This window comes from Coregonus clupeaformis, chromosome 16, assembly GCF_020615455.1.
Source record: "Coregonus clupeaformis isolate EN_2021a chromosome 16, ASM2061545v1, whole genome shotgun sequence".
Taxonomy (NCBI): Eukaryota; Metazoa; Chordata; class Actinopteri; order Salmoniformes; family Salmonidae; genus Coregonus; species Coregonus clupeaformis.
In genome coordinates this window covers 2,670,384-2,688,493 of record NC_059207.1, presented here as the reverse complement: position 1 = coordinate 2,688,493, position 18,110 = coordinate 2,670,384, and the positions used below count along the sequence as shown (strand labels likewise).

The following is an 18,110-nucleotide window of genomic DNA, read 5'->3' as shown; positions in this document are numbered from 1 at the left end:
CGGTCTATTTAGAAGAGTTCTTCCCTCCATATAAAAATGTCAGGTCTTGTTAAGAGCATGACCAGAACCCCAACCATGAACAATAGGAACAGCAACATCATCCACTCTCGCTATCTCTGCCTGGGGTTACTGGATAAATTCCAATCCTGAAAGTTGATGACAAGAAAGCAAAAGCATAAAATGATGTATCGGGGCAGCTGCTGTAACCTATATAGCCATACCAACTAAAGAGAACATGTTTTCATTCTGTATTCATTATATCTCGTTATAGATATAATGAATTGTATTTACACGGGCAGGTATATGTGTGGTTAATAAGGTGTTACTTGTCTGAAACACTCAGTCAATCAGCAATTTCCATTTATGATACTTTAATACATTTTACGTTTCTCTATGGCTTTTCCCTTTGAGATTTTAACATTACAGCCAGACAAAATGACAGCTTTATTTTTTAATCGTTTGTTTGTATTTCCATTTTGTGATCCATTGCCATAGCGATATTTACTGGAATTCACCTGATATCCCCGGTCAGTGTACTTTGGTCTCTGTACGTAGTACTCCACCCAGTACTAAAGTAATATAGTTGTTATCAATGATATAGTCTCGGAAAAACCAGACCTAGGGCAACAGAACTAGTTTATGTCCGAACATTGTTAACGTGGGATGCAACATGTCTGCCGAGGGAGACTATTAATGATACACAAAAATCAACTGAATACTTTTTTAGAGCCTTTAAACCTGTGCTGTGATTTTACAACATGCAAAGGGCTGTGATTTGACAACATTCAAAAGGCTGTGATTGCCAACATACAAAAGTACAGTTTCTATACATTTAAAGATGTAGGGTGGCAGTTAGCCTAGTGTTGGGCCAGTTACCGAAAGGTCGCTGGTTTGAATACCCTAGCCGACTAAATGAAAAATCTGTTGCTCTGCCCTTGAGCAAAGCACTTAACCCTAATTGCTCTGGATAAGAGTGTCTACTAAAGGGCCTCCCGAGTGGTGCAGCGGGCCACAAACGGCCGTGGCCGGGAGTCCCATAGGACGGCGCACAATCGGCCCAGCGTCGTCCGGGTTAAGGGAGGGTTTGGCCTGGGGGGGCTCTACTTGGCAGCTGGCTGGCTGGCGGGTGTTAAGGAGCACGGTTAGACGCGTCATGACTCCACCTTCGCCTCTCCAGAGCCGGTTGGGGAGTTGCATCGATGAGACAAGCTCGTAATTGAAATTGGGAGAAAAAAAAGGGGGTACAAAATAAAAAAAGTGTCTACTAAAATGTAAGATGATGTTTTGCATTTTTTAATGTCAGACCAAGGATGATCTCTAAACTTCTTGTGAAGTATTTCAAGAATCAAGATGACGACTAAGTTCTTCTCTACATACAAAGCATCTTTAATATACAGTACTTTGTAAAAACTTGTCCCAGAAAGTAATCTGAGTAAAATGATGAACGATGTTGAACATAAAGATGCTAATAACCGGACTTCAGTTAAAGTTTGTTGTTAAACATATATACAAAATTTACTCAGGGTTAAAGACAGAATTGTTCCCAAAGTCTGATTATATTCCATCTTTTTCCGTTTTCAAATTGGACCAAACAGAAACTTCAAATGTATCCATCTCACTTCTTCTTTTCCATTCCTTCTTTATTCTCATTCCCTGAAGTTCCCGTTTCTTATTTTCTTGTCTTTACCCAAAAGCTCCATCTCATCTACACTTCTCTTTTAATTCTTCCTGCACCGTTCTTTTGTGTGAACTGTGGCATTTATTGACACATAGCAGGGAGATAGTTGACTTCTTCTTAGACATACCAACCCTGCGACCAATGGTCTTGGTGTGCTTGACACGCACACCCCAGAAGCGCCTAAAACCACAGTGAGCCCTGTTCTTCTTCTGCCTCTCAAGAACCTCTCTCAGCTTGTTGTCCAGACCGTTAGCAAGGACCTGGCTGTACTTGCCATTCTTTTCGTCCTTTCTTCTTTGCATCGCCTTCCTTCTGATTTCATTGAACTCTTGAGGGATGTAAGAAGGATGTGATGGGATGGTCTCGCACCTGTTTGTAGAGCTGGAAGACTCTCCGTACTTGGTCAGACTTGTCTTTGTCTCACCAAGATGCGTTTCTCCGTTTACCCCAACACCCTCTCTGTCCTTATCTACCCTTCTCACTACATCATTCTGTTCCATTTTCTCCACAACATTATCCTCTTCTATCGATGATGAATACCTGATGGGCAAAATATAGTCATGATAAAACACACGGAATTTGCCTAATTTCCGACATATCTCTGGAGTCTGCTGTTTCTCTTTTATCAAAACCAAATCATATCGTCTTGTTTCATCCACATCCTCTCTCCTGTGTACAGCATCCTCTTTTCTTCTCTCTATCAAATCATCATAATCTCTTCCTGTATCCGCCTTTCCTACATTTTCCTTTCTTCTGACTGCAACATGTTGTCCCTGTCCTTTATTTCCACCAACACTGTGATCATCATCTCCACTTGTCTTTATTTGAACATACTCTCCAGCCTCTGTAACCCCATCCTCTCTGAGTGAACCGTGAACGTGGTTGGTTCCATGGTTCTCACGATCTGCATGTGCTTTGGGAGGGAAGGAAAATGAAAGACATCAGGGATACAGTTTCAAGGCAATTGATAAGAGCACAGTTCATAAATTAACTTACATTTCCTGTACACGAGTAGATAAGCGCTCCAAGAACTAGAGAGAGAAGAATTTGTTAACTTACATATTTATTTACTAATTGGAACGCCTGTTAATGTTCTGGTTTATACATTTGGCGATAAACTTCGGATACATAACTGGAAACAAAAAAACGTACCTTTCAATCAGTGTAGCTGGTTGGAGCTGTAAGGAAGGAGCAGCAATGCGTCAAAATTAAATTAATAGAATACATTGCCAATGGCCTTAGATAAGATTCTGACGGAGTAGCATGGTAAATGTGGTGATTCCCCACCAAATATATTCAAAAATTAACTATAACCTCCATATCTGTTCTTGAAGTGATAACCCTTGTCTGGTTCACTCCAGTGGCGATTTTAGCATGTCAATCTTGGTGGATGCATGCCAGCGAAGCCACTACACAACTCTAAACAAAACATTAAATGCACTCTAATGGTGACAAACGCTTATGGCTGACTTGCTTAAATAAATACGGTTTCTACGGACTCTTTGTGGATTTGTGTAACTGGATAAGAACCGCATACTCTTTTGACTTTTAAACCATACAAAACATTATTACATTTATGTTCAGTAAATTCATAATGTGTGTTGTTATATAATTAACACTTATCTCTAAGTATAAGCAAGGGCAAGCAAACGAGCTGGGATGAGGTAGGCCTATTCGTTCATATATTTCGAAATGGACAGCGACAGAAATTCAGATAAATGTTAGTCCAGATAAATTCAGCAAGATGTTGAGGCCTTAACTTTACTCTTCTTTAAGTCACCACAGAGAGAGAAAGACCCAGACTCAGCAGTTAGGCCTAATAAAATACTTCAAATGGTAGGCTGTGTGGTTAAAAGAAAGCACAATACAATCACGAGGATGCACTTTTATAGACAATATACAGACGCACTGACAGCGCATTGCGCAAAACAAAACAACCCTCGCAATATGAACTGGAATTACATGGGTCTATTACTGAACTTGTTGAACAAAAATATTTGAATGGGAAGAGACCGGCAAACATGGTTACGAGGAGGGGATATTATAATATAATGTACATACCCAACAACATCATATTATAGTAGCCCCTCCTCGTAGAGAAAAGCACCTGAGCTAATTATAACACAAAGTAAGCAAAACAATGAAATACATAATTCTAACATTGCCTAAAATTATGAATAAGATACTAATGAGATAGACCTAATATAGGCAATATAACAATGCAGCTGTAAAAACTATGGCATATATGATGATAAGCGGTTAAGAGGCAAGCCGTAATTTCGATGAAGACATGAGCGAGCTGGGACGGATGTAGCTTATATGCCGCCTATTCGTTCAGGACTTTTTTAATTGATTACGACATAATTCAGAACATGGGCCGTTCTTACAGTATTCTCCCTGTACACCAAGTCAGAACCGTAGGATAAATAACGGGCACACAAGCAGACAATTAACACTCTTACAATATTCAATGATTACATTTAGCTAAAACAGGCTATAGGCTACAGGTGAACTACCAAGTCAGAACAGTAAGCTATATGCCTATTCTTTCAGCCCTTTTGAAATGGACAGTGACAGAATTCAGAACATGGGCCGTTCTTACAGTATTCTCCCTGCACACCAAGTCCGAACAGTAGGCTAAATTAACAAGGACACATAAGCAGGACAATGAAAGCTCTAACAATGGGGGCACGTAAGCAGACAATGAAAGCTGTTACAATATTCGATTATGACATTTCTCTAAAACTGGCTATAGGCTACATGTGCACCACCAAGTCAGAACAGTTGTACAAACAGGCTATGCAGTGCTGTCTCACAATTGCCACACAATTGAATGCATGCTACAATTCTGGCAAGCAGGTCCATATTCTCCTCCATTTATTGGTTGTGAAGATCGAAGGTCGATAGCTCATCTATATGCTGAGCCACAACGTTTGATTTCCCCAGTTTTACAGCATTGTCTATATGTGACTCACAATTCTCATGTTTTGAGACCCTTTCAGACAGATGTTTTAAATCCTTAAACCCAGACTTAGACCACACACCCTCTCCACTGAATAGCAGGCAGGGGAAGCAAAATACTGATTGCTTTGAGATACTTGCAGTTAGCCACTGCTTCCTTCCAAACCACTCATTGTTGAATTTGCGATTTCAGACTTGTTGTGTAATGTTTATGTCCAATGGCCGATGAGCACTGAGATATTTTCTCTAATTTCTCTTAATGTGACAAGGGTTGAAAAGGATTTGCCAGTAGATAGTCAACTTGATTCATGATGATGACTGCTTGACTAGCTTGCAAGCTAAGATTTTGAAAGTATGATGTTCACATTATCAGTCCAATCAAAGCGATGGTAGATAAAACGTGATTTGACGTCATTTTATCTGTGGCCAATGACCTTGAGCCTTCTTGGATGGGCACTTCTAATGTAACTATATGGCAGCACCAAAGGGGCTTTTATTTTCGATCTCTCCCTGTAGATTTAGCAGTGACGTAGTGTCCCCATGAGTGACAGAACACTGAGCCAATCACGGCGCAACTAGAGAACATTACCAACTAGAGAACATTACTAACCCCTATGCTCCGTATTTTCCGCTGGCTCCCCCACCACCACAGAAAGCACTGGAGCTGACTTCCTCAAGAAAGCAAAAAAAGAGACCATGTTTGTATGCAGCTTTATGAACTCAATTGATTTTCTTTTTTTACATTGTTTGCAAACGGTGACACGTATTAATGGCAAAATAACATTATTATATTTTTTTCTGCCCCACCTGCCCTGAATGACGGGTTGCCACTAGTCTACTCACAGACCCAAATAAAATGGCAAATACAATTTATGATATTAGAATAATGATGATATTCAATTCAAAAAAATAATAATCTTGCATACCTTTCTGACGTAGGAGTCATTGAACTCATACCAGTTATCATCGTCAAATGACTTTATCTTAGCAGTGTAGTGTCCACCTCTAAGACTTCCGAAATGGTCCACAATCGCATAAAGTTCATATTCACATTTCTGTTCAGATAAATCAAAAGACATGCCATGAATTGAATTACAGATGACAAAATATTCATCACTTGAACTACATATTTTATTTTTCTGATGGGCAATCAAGTGAAGGCGATATACAGTACGACAGAATTATCGGTTTTAATTTAGTCTAGCTACATTGTAGACTTGTATGAGAACAGAACCTGTTGAATAAAGGTTTTGTAAGTAGTCTACCTCTGTCTGTAGTGTGTGAGGCACATCCACGCAACAGTTGATTTTGACATATGACATGCTGTAGTAGTCAAATTCAAACCGCTTGAGGAGCAGAGTAAGATTTTCTGGGTGATGTTCTATCTTGCATTCCTATATGTGACAGAGGGAAGCATTGTAATACAATACCTTCTACAGTGAAAAGCTTGATATCCATTTTTGAGAGGCTTTTGGTACAATAATTAAAGCTGCACTAAGCAGAAATTGCTTCGCCATTTCCTGGTTGCTAAAATTCTAATAGTTCGCCTAATTTCAGTTTATGTGACAAAACAAGCACGTATAGTGTTGATGATCATTGTACCATCTAAACCGCTGTGAATACTGTATCTTTTCCATAACCCAAAATATTGCATTTTCAGCTGGTGTACAAAACTGAAAGTAAAAGACGCAAAAACTCAACTTAAGAACGGGAAGCATAGTAATAGTGCACATATAACAGAACTACCGCTTCTTAGACATGCTTTCAATGACAATGACAGATCTATAACACTTTAATTTGGTATAGTAAATGAGAATTCTAAAAATGACTACTCACAATGGTTGCATCTGCTTTCTTTTCACATTCATCACAGTAGATCTGGTTTTCCCCGCTGACAGTTGAAGACTTGAAGAACTCCTTAAAGCCATCTTTCTGAGAACACAAAATTGTTTCTCCAACATACTGATATAGTTGCCTGAATTGTTTTTTATTGTCATATTATATCAACTTATAATATTAACTACAATACCATGATAACTTAGACCAATAGTAGTGTAGGCCTACATAAAGTGCATTCTGAAAAAATTCAGACCACTTCACTTTTTCCACATTCTGTTACGTTACAGCCTTATTCTAAAATGGATAGAAAATATTTTTTTACCCTCATCAATCTACACACAATATCCCTTAATTACAAAGCGAAAACGATTAGTTACCAGAGTGTAACTCCAGTTCTATGAGTGGAGCGGAGCCCCATAGGGGAGCTCTGCTCCTAGTGGTTTACCCTCTGCCCTAAGGCAGCAGCAGCCTGAGACAAAATTATGCACACACCTACAGCCAATAGGAGTACAGGTGTCCCTATAAGAGGGGATGCCTCCCCTCAATCAGCCTCCCGAGATATTTTTCTTCAGTCCTATGGGGCTCCGCTCCACTCATAGAACTGGAGTTACACTCCGGTAACTAATCGTTCTATATCGTGGAGCTCCGCCCCATAGGGGAGCTCTGCTCCTAGTGGTTTAAGGCGGAGCGTAGCGCTCCAAAATGTACTCCCTGCCGATCCTAACACTTCCCATCGAAACGAGAAAGTCAGGCCTAGCAATGGCTGCAACCGAGTCCCGCAGTACTGCAACTAAAAACCCCTACGGGCGTTACAATATACCGCGTCATCGGTTAAAGACCCGCCCCACCTAGTCCAATGGCAATGCCAATGACTAGTGGGCAGATCACCAGAATAGAAGCCATACTAACCTGTACTAGCAGATAGATGTGCCTCAACATCCTGTGAAAACACTCCCGACCACTAATGGAATCACATCAAGTGTCACTCTACATTGTGAACGCGGTAGACCGCCTCACTCACTCAATGGAATCCCAGAGATTAGTGGGCAGGAACAAAAACATGAGTCATACTAACTGAACAAGCAGATAGATGACCTCACATTCTGTAATCAACGCATGCCTCTACTGTACTGACCCTGTCAGTCAGGGTCAGTACTGGTGGAAACCCTGTCCATAGTCCTGCTTTTCCCTCTCTTCCTAGCTCAAGATCTCCCTTCAGCTATGCTGAGTACAGACCGAGCCAAAGAGTTAGAAAACACATCTGTCAAAAACACGTCTTCCTTACCAAAGCGGACCTGATGGAAACCTGTGTCCACAGTCCTGCTTCTCCTCTCTTTCTTGCTCAAGATCTCCCTTCAGCCACGCTGAGTACAAATCGAGCCAGATAATTAGAAGACATATCTAAGAGATAGAAACGGATAAATGGAGACGGCGTCGACCAGGATGCTGCTCTACAAATATCCTCTACTCCTGTTCCTCTGAAAAGGGCAGTAGAAGCCGCTACTCCACGAGTGGAGTGAGCTCTGATACCCTGAGGCAATTGCCGCCCTGCCACCTCATAAGCTGTCTCAATGCCTTCACAAAGCCAGTGAGACAACCTCTGTTTTGAAAGTGGTCTACCTAGTGCAGCCGCACCGTGACACACAAACAACTGAGGCGATGACCTAATCGCTGCTGTGCGCTCGACGTAACACGCCAAAGCGCGTACCGGGCACAGGCGATGGAGCTTTTCCTCACTCCTCTCTCTATGAGGAGGAGGAGAAAAAGCCCACAGCTCCACGGTCTGTGACCTATATGAACTCTTAATAACCTTCGGCACAAATGCCGGGTTAGGACGTAACACTGCTCTGCTCATGTCACCATTGATGGCCAAGCAGTCAGGTCTCGTCGAAAGAGCACACAAATCACTGACCCGCTTAGCTGTAGTCAAAGCGAGCAACAATGCTGTCTTTATAGACAGCATCTTGAGGGGTATTTGATTCAATGGCTCGAACGGCGACTTACATAGCGCTACGAGTACCAAAGCCAAATCCCACTGAGGAAGCGTGACTCTAGGTGTTGGCCTAAGTCGCCGCGTTCCTAATAGGAAGCATTTCACTAGAGGGTGGCTAAAGACATTGTCTCTGCCAAAACCCTCATGACAAGCTGAAATCGCTGCTGCAAACACTCTAATCGTGGCAGGCGATTTTTGCTTATCAAACATGAGCTGTAGAAAAGAGAGAATACTCTCCACCTGACAGCTCATGGGGTCTACACCTTGTGTGACACACCATCGTGAAAACACGTTCCATCTACTGGCATACATCTTAGAAGTGGAACTGGCACGTGAACCCTGTATGGTCCTGATCACTGCATCAGATAACCCACGGCGCTCTAGCCTGTCCCTCTCAGCAGCCAGGCCTTCAGTGGTTGGCCGATTATGGCCAATTTCCCTATCGTGCCAGCCGCCTGAGACAACGCGTCCCGTCGATGTGGAATTGGCCAAGGTGGCGCAATCAACATCTGACTCATCTCCGCAAACCACGGAGCCCCCGGGCGATCGGGCGCTATCAGTATCACTGACAGCCCCCCTGACCTCACCCTGGCTAGCAGTGGGAGAATGCAGGACAGCGGAGGGAATGCATACAGGAGAACTCTCGGCCACGGTTGGTGCGCAAAGGCGTCCCTTCCCAGTGGCGGTTCATCCTGTTCCCTCAGAGAGAACCACAGAGGACATTGCGCGTTCACGCGTGATGCGAATAGGTCCACCTCGGCTCTCCCGAATTGTTCCCAAATCTGGAGAACAATGTCTGGATGCAGACACCACTCGTCGTCTCGAGGACCCCCTCTTGACATGAGGTCTGCTCCTACGTTCAAGTAGCCCGGAATGTGTGCTGCTCTCAATGAGCGAAGGTGCTCGTGAGCCCACAGCCACAATTCCTCTGCCGCCCGATGGAGAGCAGGAGATCTAACTCCTCCCTGGCGATTTATGTGGGCTACTGTGGTCCGGTTGTCTGACCAGACCAGCACATCGCGACCACGAAGGGTAGACGCGAAGTGGGTCAGAACCAGTCGAACCGTTTCCAACTCCAGGAGGTTGATGTGACGACCTGATTGAGGCCACACACCTCCTATCGCTTGTGTCTGACATGTCCCTCCCCATCCCGTCAGGACGCATCCGTGAATACTGGGATGTGAGAGGACACCTTTCCTATCGGGACTCCGTGCGTGAGAACGCGCGAGTTTCTCCAATAGTTTAGGTCTGCACTGAGCGAGAGGGGAACCACCACCAACCGATGACGTTGACGCAATGGATCTAGTCTTAGTTGGGCGAACCATCGCTGCGTCCTGCGCATATGCAGGAGTCCCAGCGGAACCACAGAGTGCGCTGACGACATGAGACCCAAAAGTGACATGATCGACAGCGCCGTCACCGTGTGATTCGGACGGCACTTCCTTAGGGCTAGCAACAAGGCTACCCTTCGGGGGTCCGAAATTCGAGCCTTCATCCTCACAGTGTCTAGCTGTATTCCCAGGTAGACAATCTGATGAGTGGGCCAGGGCGCGCTCTTTTTCCAATTCACAGCAAACCCCAGACTTGTGAGATGCATCACTGTCTGTGTTGTGTGAGTGATCGCCAGCTCTGCTGACGGGGCGAGAACCAGTAGGTCGTCCAGGTAGGCTAGTAGCCGTATTCCCTGACGACGCAACGGTTCTAATGCCGCCTCCACACACTTGGAAAATGTGCGAGGTGCCAGGGCGTACCCAAATGGCATCCTCGTGTATTCGTACGCCACCCCTTGAAAGGCGAACCGCAGAAACTTCCTGTGACGCGGCTGAACCGGCACATGAAAGTACGCGTCCTTTAGGTCTATGCTCGTACAAAAGTCCCCTCTCTGGACACATTCCAGCAGACGTTTTGTCGTTAGCATTCGGAAGGGCCATTTGGTTATGCTCTCGTTGAGAATGCGTAAATCCAAAATCGGCCTCACTCCCCCAGTCTTTTTGGGCACTAGGAAATAAGGCGAATATAGCCCTTTGTTCCTTTGCTCCCGGGGAACTACTGTCACCGCCTCCTTCGCCAAAAGTTCCGTAATCTCTGTCATCAGAGCGGCCACTTTGTCTGGCGTTTTCATCACCGTCTCCACCACTCCCCTGAACGGGGGTGGGGTCCGTGGAATTGGAGAGCATAACCCTTCTGCAACGTCTGTTCTAGCCAGCGTGAGAGGGTGCAGCTTCTTCGCCACTGCCAGCAATGCAGAGAAAGTGGCTGGGCGCGAAGCTGTGGTGCATCCAGTAGGAAGGACCTGTATTCCTCTATGGCCCTTACCGCCACTGTTCCCCAACATTGAAGTGGTGGAACAGCCCAAGGTGGGCCTCCCGTGAAAGGGAGAGGAAATGCGTTCTGAGAAAGAAAGAGGAGTAGGGACGTCGGTTAAACCCGTAACCATCGTATTCCTGCCCTCCTTGAACGCATCGCGGGTCTGAATTGCGCTGACCGAGGCCACAGCCTGCGGCAGGGCACCATCCCCAGCAAGCGATTGCGTCATCTTAGGTGACTGCAATTCGCTATCAGAGCCCTTCACTACAGTACTCCTAGAAGTCTGTAGTATGAGGTCTCTATGAGGTAAAACAAGGCGGCGCCTTGATACCTTCTTAACTTTCACCTTCTGTGTGTGTTCAACTCTGCACCCCTGGTGGGTTGATTCACGCTCAGTGTGGTGAGTACTGGCTCGTTCTGTCAGGGGAGCTGATACTTTGGTTATACCCATAACGCTAGTAATCCTGCCCTCCGTGAACGTAGCATGGGTCTGAATCGCATTAACCGAGACCTTGGTCTGCGATAATGCGCTGTCCCCAGATAGCTGCTGTGTTACAATGCCTGGGGCGCCGATACTCTGGGCACCTTGGTGACCGCGGTAATCGGGCCCTCCGTGAACGCAGCATGGGTCTGGCTCGTACTAGTGGAGACCTTAGTCTGTGCTAGTGCGCCATCCCCAAATAGCGGCTGCGTCCTCATGTCAGAATCTGACCGGGACTGCTGCCTTCTATGTAAAGCACTTCTTATACGTGAAGTGTGATGTGACGACCTGATTGAGGTCTTCTGGATACCTACTCTTAGTGCCTGTTCAGCAACGCACCCTCGGTGGGCTGAATGGCTCTTAGAGTGGTAAGGAAGAGAGGGTGAGATTTGAACGCTCTCGGACGTATTATGGAAAAGAGGCTCTTTTTTGACAAAGTCAGGTGGAGCCAACTCTTTATTAAACACATCAACAAAGGCATTTACATCAACACCCGTCCCTTCAACCGAAGGGTGGGGGGGAACAGTGGGCACGTTCGACACCATCGATGCGTCCTCAATCCTCTCCCCCGCATCCCGTCACGTACGCCTCCTCTTGCCTCCCTTGGAGGGCCAGGTCGGCGTCCTCGTCACCTCCCTCGCCGGCTGTAGTGGGGCTACCGTAGCTGCTGGGAGGGCCGAGCCCGCTCCCTTGCTGCTCGTGGCCGCCGGATGACGCCGATTACGCCGCCTCGTCGTAGACCCCGGTCTACTTAGAGGGGCGGAGGTAGATGGCCTTTGGGGAGGAGGGGGGCCGAGTCGTCCTGCCAACGGCAGGTGCTTGGCCAGCTGCTTCTTCTCCTCCTCTAACTTTGAAAAACGCTCAGTCGCCTCTTTGACTGCGACCCCAAAGAGGCCGTCGTCAGAGAGGGGGGCGTTCAAGAGAGACGTCCTGTCTGCCTCTTTCATGGAAGTCAATGACAACCAGAGGTGTCGTTCCCCGACCACCGAAGTGGCCATGGATCTCCCCGCGCAGACTGCGGACGCCTGTGTAAGGTGGAGTATGGCGCCAGAAATTCTGGACGCCTCCTCCACCTCCTCCGGTGCCATCTCTGTCTTACCCGTGGTTAAACGGGACAGAGAGGCCGCCAAGAGGGCAATGTTGTTAGCTGCTGCTACAGCTTGGGCTCCCAACCCAAAAGACTTCTCTAACAGCGACGCTGTGAGTCGGTCCTTCTGGGATGGCAACGTGGCCTTCTTGGAAGAGGGCCAAGGGCTCGAACCCGGTACAAGATATGCCGCCATGGCGCTCTCTAACCTGGGGATTCCCTGACCCTGAAACCTTCCTTCCACTCTCGTGAATGGGAGATACGCTTTTACAGGCGAACGCGCCGCTAAAGGTGCCTCCCACGAGCCCTCAACGTACCTAGCCAAAGAAGGCATGGCAGGAGCCACTGGCTCTGCCGCCTTCCTTGGCCTGGAATAAGGACCGCCCTCCATCATATCAACCTCCGGTGCGGAGGGAAGAGGGGGCAGCCTTATTGCCAGCCGTTGAGCAGCTCTCTCAATGAGACCCGGAAAATCCGCTCTCAGAGAGGCTGCAGCGAAAGAGAGAGCTTCTGATCTCTCAGAGCTCGTATCCCCTTCGCTATAGGGACTACAAGCCCTCTCGCTCTCCAAAGGAAAGGGGGGCTTGAAAGTATGAGGGACGGGGTCCGACTGTTCCATTGGAATGCCAGACCCTTCCTCAAAATCCCTATCTTCCCCCGAGTCTGCGCCGTCGGACGACGCCTCTGAAGCAGAGGCTAGTATCGACAACAAATCCTCAAGGGGGATGTCCTCCCTGAAAAACACCCAACGCTGCTTCCTCTCCTTTAAAGAAAGGAGGGCGCAGGAGGCGCAATTCGGGGGACTGCAGACGCCTTCCTTGGCATGCTGGGATCCCAAACACACGAAACATAGGTCGTGGTGGTCACCGGCCGCCATGGAAGTGCATCTGCACTGAGCTCTGAAAAGAGCTTTTTGGGGGTGGAAAATCTCCCGGTGTGCTCATTTAGACGACGTTGATGACTGGAATATCAACTGCGTTTTTCGTCCTGAGTCTTCGTGCTTCGTCTCTTCTTGGCTCTTCAGTCTAGTCATCCAGTCGCTGAAGAAAAAGGGAGGCTGATTGAGGGGAGGCATCCCCTCTTATAGGGACACCTGTACTCCTATTGGCTGTAGGTGTGTGCATAATTTTGTCTCAGGCTGCTGCTGCCTTAGGGCAGAGGGTAAACCACTAGGAGCAGAGCTCCCCTATGGGGCGGAGCTCCACGATATAGAACAGGTTTTTGCAAATGTATTAAATATCACAAAAAAAACTAACGTATTTACATAAGTAGTCAGACCCTTTGCTATGAAACTCGAAATTGAGCTCAGGTGCATCCTGTTTCCATTGATCATCCTTGAGATGTTTCGACAACTTAATTGGAGTCCACCTTTTCAATTGATTGGACATGATTTGGAAAGGCACACACCTGTCTATATAAGGTCCCACAGTTGACAATGCATGTCAGAGCAAAAACCAAGCCAAGGAAGGAATTCGCCGTAGAGCTCCAAGACAGGATTGTGTCGAGGCACAGATCTGGGGAATGGTACCAAATAATGTCTGCAGCACTTGAAGGTCCCCAAGAACACAGTGGCATCCATTTTTAAATGGAAGAAGTTTGGAGCCACCAAGACTCTTCCTAGAGCTGGCCGCCCGGCCCAACTGAGCAATCAGGGGGGAGAATGGCCTTGGTCAGGGAGGTGACCAAGAATCCGATGGTCACTCTGACAGAGCTCCAGAGTTCCTCTGGAGATGGGAGAACCTTCCAGAAGGACAACCATCTCTGCAACACTCCACCAATCAGGCCTTTATGGTAGAGTGGCCAGACGGAAGCCACTCCTCAGTAAAATGCACATGACAGCCTGCTTGGAGTTTGCCAAAAGAAACAAGATTCTCTGGTCTGATGAAACCAAGATCGAACTCTTTTGCCTGAATGCCAAGCATCACCTCTGGAAGAAACCTGGCACCATCCCTACCATGAAGCATGGTGGTGGCAGCATCATGCTATGGGAAGTTTTTCAGTGACAGGGACTGGGAGACTAGTCAGGATCGAGGGAAAGATGAACAGAGCAAAGTAGAGATCCTTGATAAAAACCTGCTCCAGAGCGCTCAGGACCTCAGACTGGGGCGAAGGTTCACCTTCCAACAGGACAACGACCTTAAGCACACAGCCAAGACAACGCAGGAGTGGCTTGAATGACTCTGAATATCCTTGAGTGGCCCAGCCAGAGCCCAGACTTTAACCCGATTGAACATCTTTGGAGAGACCTGAAAATAGCTGTGCAGCGACGCTCCCCATCCAACCTGACAGAGCTTGAGAGGATCTGCAGAGAAGAATGGGAGAAACTCCCCATATACAAGTGTGCCAAGCTTGTAGCGTCATACCCAAGAAGACTCGGGGCTGTAATCGCTGCCAAAGGTGCTTCAACAAAGTACTGAGTAAAGGGTCTGAATACTTATGTAAATGTAATATTTCTGTTTTTTGTTTTTTTAATACATTTGCAAGAATTTATAAAAACCTGTTTTTGCTTTGTCGTAATGGGGTATTGTGTTTAAATTGATGAGGGGGGAAAAACAATTTAATCCATTTTAGAATAAGGCTGTAACGTAAACAAAATGTGGAAAAAGGCAAGGGGTCTGAATACTTTCCGAATGCACTGTACATGCCAAATTACGACATAATACATTCCCACTGGACGATTATGCTAATATTGAATACCAATAATGTAGGCTATGGCATTTAAAGTGTTGGTTAGCCCTGTCTACATACATGATCATATGATATTTGCCATCATAAAACAATGTTTTTGCTGATATTTTTGCTGATATATGAGGTAAGTAATGCACTAGCCTACCTTTGACACTTCAGGATTGACCATGCTTAAAATCTTCTAAAAATACTCGGCCGCATCACGTTGCTCGTATACTGGGGGGGAGGAGGGCAAATGAAGGGTCTTCCACTGCAAATAACTACAAACACTATATACTACATTACATCACAAGCTGCACATCTAATAAAGTTGCTGAATTTTTTTATGCATTCTTTATCAGCTCTGATTGCTCAACTCACCATCATCAATGCCCAGTATTGATGAGATGCCCTTTGTGTTAGTTTCAATTTCATGTAAAGTTGTAAACAACTTTTTCAGCTGAAGATCAACAGTGTCTTCTTCTTGAATAGGCCTATTACTGTAAAAAATAAAAATAAAAAAAAGACTGCTTTTGTTAAGATATACAGTAAATGAGATGTTTAGTATTAATCTCAATGTACTGTGTAATGATCATGTTTAGATAGTATGACTCAGAGACATGTATTTAGTTAGATACATGGCTCTGGTATGACTCAATATATTTCTAACACTTTCATGGAGGAACAGTATCCTTCGAACATAAAGTAAGAATTAAAACCTTTCTACAGCCTCTCTGAATTCCTTAGTCATGAAGAGGACCTGCAGCACACTGTTCAAATAACATGTTGCCCCTTGATTATACAGGCCATGGTGTTCTAAAAGGGATAGAGTTATAAATTAGTGCATAAATTATAAGATACAGATATAGCTGTATTGTGTTGTACAGACAGTAAATCACATACCTGGTCCTGGGGTGTGAAGTTTGTTGAAATGTTCAGCTCCATTGTTTAAAGTAGTCCGAATAAACGCCATAAAGCACCCACTAAATGACCTGTAGATTGAAATGTAAGAATTTATTAAAAATAACTTTAGGTTATATGACATACACATCCTCAAGATTTACAACACCAGAATGTTTCCACTTCCATTGCCAGGCTAATGAAAGAATGTAATGGGGCTTTCAAATCAAATCAAAGTGTTTCTAGTTTCTTTAGTCAATAGAACAACACAAGAAAATCGAATGTAGGCTAGACTATAAATATTATTTAATCAAAGTTTACCGATTTATTCGTGTTTTCTTGTAGCCGAAAAGCGTCCCTTCGAGTTGTCAGCTCTAAGGAAAAATAACGAGAGCTGAACCGGCTAAACTGCCACTATCATTTCTCCTAAACTACACTTTCGATTTCGGCTATTCCTGTCAGTATCTGCGATACATTTTTGGACTTAATTTAAGAACATAGGCTTGGCTCAATGATTCTTGAAGAATATAACTTTAAATGCATGAGTTTATCAGATAATGTAATGTTTTAATCTTATATTGAATTATTATAGTAAGGCTTCTAGACAAGCCCAGACTGTCCACCTGTAAGGTTCTGTATTTATTTTGTTAGTTCACCTTGTGTTCTTGAACGTGGCCCTGTTTCTTTGTGTTCATGAACGTAGCCGTCTTTCATTTTTGTTCATTGATTTCACCTGTGTTAGTTACTCACCTGGTCTCATCAGCTCCTTATTTAGTTCAGTTCATTCTGTTTGTGCCTTGTGAGGTATTGTTCGTTTTGACTCTACGAAGCGTTTTCCTAGCCCGTCTGTGAGAACCAGGTCTAGCCTTCAGTCCTAGTTTTGATTCACCTGCCTGTGACCACGATTCCTGCCTTCTGCAAAGGCGAAATAAAAACCTGCCGCGCTCTGCGCGTGAATCTACACCCTTTCTCCTTGAGTATTCATTACACCACCCAGTGTTTCTAATCACACCTGGACACACTGACACCTTTATGTTGCTGCATTATTAATTATCTGCATGGAAGAAAATAAATAGTCAACCAAAAATATTTAGATACTGTTATTTTTGCGAAATGAATGAGTCAGAGAGAGTTCAGAATTAGGAGAACATGAATTTATTGTTGAATAATGTTGTTGTTGAAGACTTCCATACAGTAAAGTCACAGATATAAAAATATAATTTGGAAGTTCTGGTAACAGATTCAGAGCGTAAACAAAATTATTTCTGGCCACATGATGTTTATCTTTTGTTAAAAAAAAGAGACCATACATTTATCAACATCAGTTCCTTCGTGTGCTTTGGCAGTGAGATTAATATCACAAGAGTAGAGTATTAAAAATACATCAAAATGCAGGCAGAGATGCTCTCTTCTGTCCATTTGTCAATGCCGCCATCCCCCAGGCACCCTCATCACTAGCTGAATGACAGACTGGTTCTGGATCCCATATGAGGAGAGCATGGATGAGTCTTCCAGCTGCTTGTTTGTGAAAATCAGTCGCAGGGTCTCCAGATTGTCCCCTAAAAAGGTCAGAGGTTTTAGTCAATACAGTTGACAACTAATACAGTTTCCTTATTCACTGCTCAACCATTTACTCCACAATTAATTGAAATAGTTAATTTAGTTAATTGAATTACATTTCATGAAACTCTCATAATGATTGATCATTAATGATTCCACTGTGGAATGAATATCTCTCTACCTGCGTTCCCCGGGAGTCTTTCGGAAATTTTATTTTTCAGTTGCAGTACTGTCGTACTTTTCATTTGTTCTTCTGTATTGGCCACGTCGATTACCATTTTCTCCCCCCTGAATCCAATCACTGTGACCTGGTAGATCTTTCCCATGATTCTGAATATGTGTGTGAGCTGCTCAGGTGTCTGAGTTATTCTGTCTGTGGGTGTAACTGTTTGTCTATGTATGTGAGAGAATGAGGAGGGGAAAATACTCCTCCTTCTCAGAAGCAATAACTATTTTTCTACCTTATCACATGACAAATAATAAACAGACCTAACTTTTGAGTACATAAATGAAACTGAAAGTAGGTACAGTGACTCAGGGGAATACCATCTTAAGGGAATACCATCACACTCAAATAAATGAACAATAAACACTGATAACATTTCTGAAACATTTTTCTTTTTAAAGTCTGGTTATA

The 18,110-nt window shown here is 44.7% G+C and overlaps 2 protein-coding genes and 2 long non-coding RNA genes across 4 annotated transcripts; all 4 read right to left on the bottom strand.

Moving 5' to 3' along the window:
* Positions 1 to 1,123: 1,123 nt before the first annotated feature.
* LOC121572182 (40S ribosomal protein S18-like) lies at positions 1,124 to 2,852 on the bottom strand. Its single transcript, XM_045225849.1, has 4 exons — positions 2,831 to 2,852; positions 2,675 to 2,709; positions 2,513 to 2,591; positions 1,124 to 2,218 (listed from the first exon to the last, which is right to left on the bottom strand). The coding sequence occupies exon 4, from the start codon at positions 2,176 to 2,178 to the stop codon at positions 1,702 to 1,704; it is 477 nt and encodes a 158-aa protein (XP_045081784.1). The 5' UTR covers positions 2,179 to 2,218; positions 2,513 to 2,591; positions 2,675 to 2,709; positions 2,831 to 2,852; the 3' UTR covers positions 1,124 to 1,701.
* A 2,595-nt stretch (positions 2,853 to 5,447) lies between these two features.
* On the bottom strand, positions 5,448 to 6,710 carry LOC121572183. The gene is made up of 3 exons (XR_006001834.1): positions 6,476 to 6,710; positions 5,905 to 6,033; positions 5,448 to 5,694 (listed from the first exon to the last, which is right to left on the bottom strand). It is a non-coding gene; the product is annotated as an uncharacterized LOC121572183 (long non-coding RNA).
* An 8,455-nt stretch (positions 6,711 to 15,165) lies between these two features.
* On the bottom strand, positions 15,166 to 16,495 carry LOC121572184. The gene is made up of 4 exons (XR_006001835.1): positions 15,917 to 16,495; positions 15,733 to 15,829; positions 15,395 to 15,513; positions 15,166 to 15,250 (listed from the first exon to the last, which is right to left on the bottom strand). It is a non-coding gene; the product is annotated as an uncharacterized LOC121572184 (long non-coding RNA).
* Positions 16,496 to 17,045: 550 nt separating this feature from the next.
* zgc:194655 (uncharacterized protein LOC794380 homolog) lies at positions 17,046 to 17,883 on the bottom strand. Its single transcript, XM_041884116.2, has 2 exons — positions 17,655 to 17,883; positions 17,046 to 17,472 (listed from the first exon to the last, which is right to left on the bottom strand). The coding sequence occupies exons 1-2, from the start codon at positions 17,797 to 17,799 to the stop codon at positions 17,336 to 17,338; spliced, it is 282 nt and encodes a 93-aa protein (XP_041740050.1). The 5' UTR covers positions 17,800 to 17,883; the 3' UTR covers positions 17,046 to 17,335.
* Positions 17,884 to 18,110: the final 227 nt, after the last annotated feature.

What these genes read in the sequence shown, in the direction of transcription:
- LOC121572182 (XM_045225849.1), bottom strand. Translation starts at nt 2,178, where the DNA reads ATGGAACAGAATGATGTAGTGAGAAGGGTAGATAAGGACAGAGAGGGT.
- zgc:194655 (XM_041884116.2), bottom strand. Translation starts at nt 17,799, where the DNA reads ATGGGAAAGATCTACCAGGTCACAGTGATTGGATTCAGGGGGGAGAAA. An exon ending in AAGACTCCCGGGGAACGCAG is followed by an intron (nt 17,473 to 17,654) that starts GTAGAGAGATAT and finishes TGACCTTTTTAG; the next exon opens with GGGACAATCTGGAGACCCTG.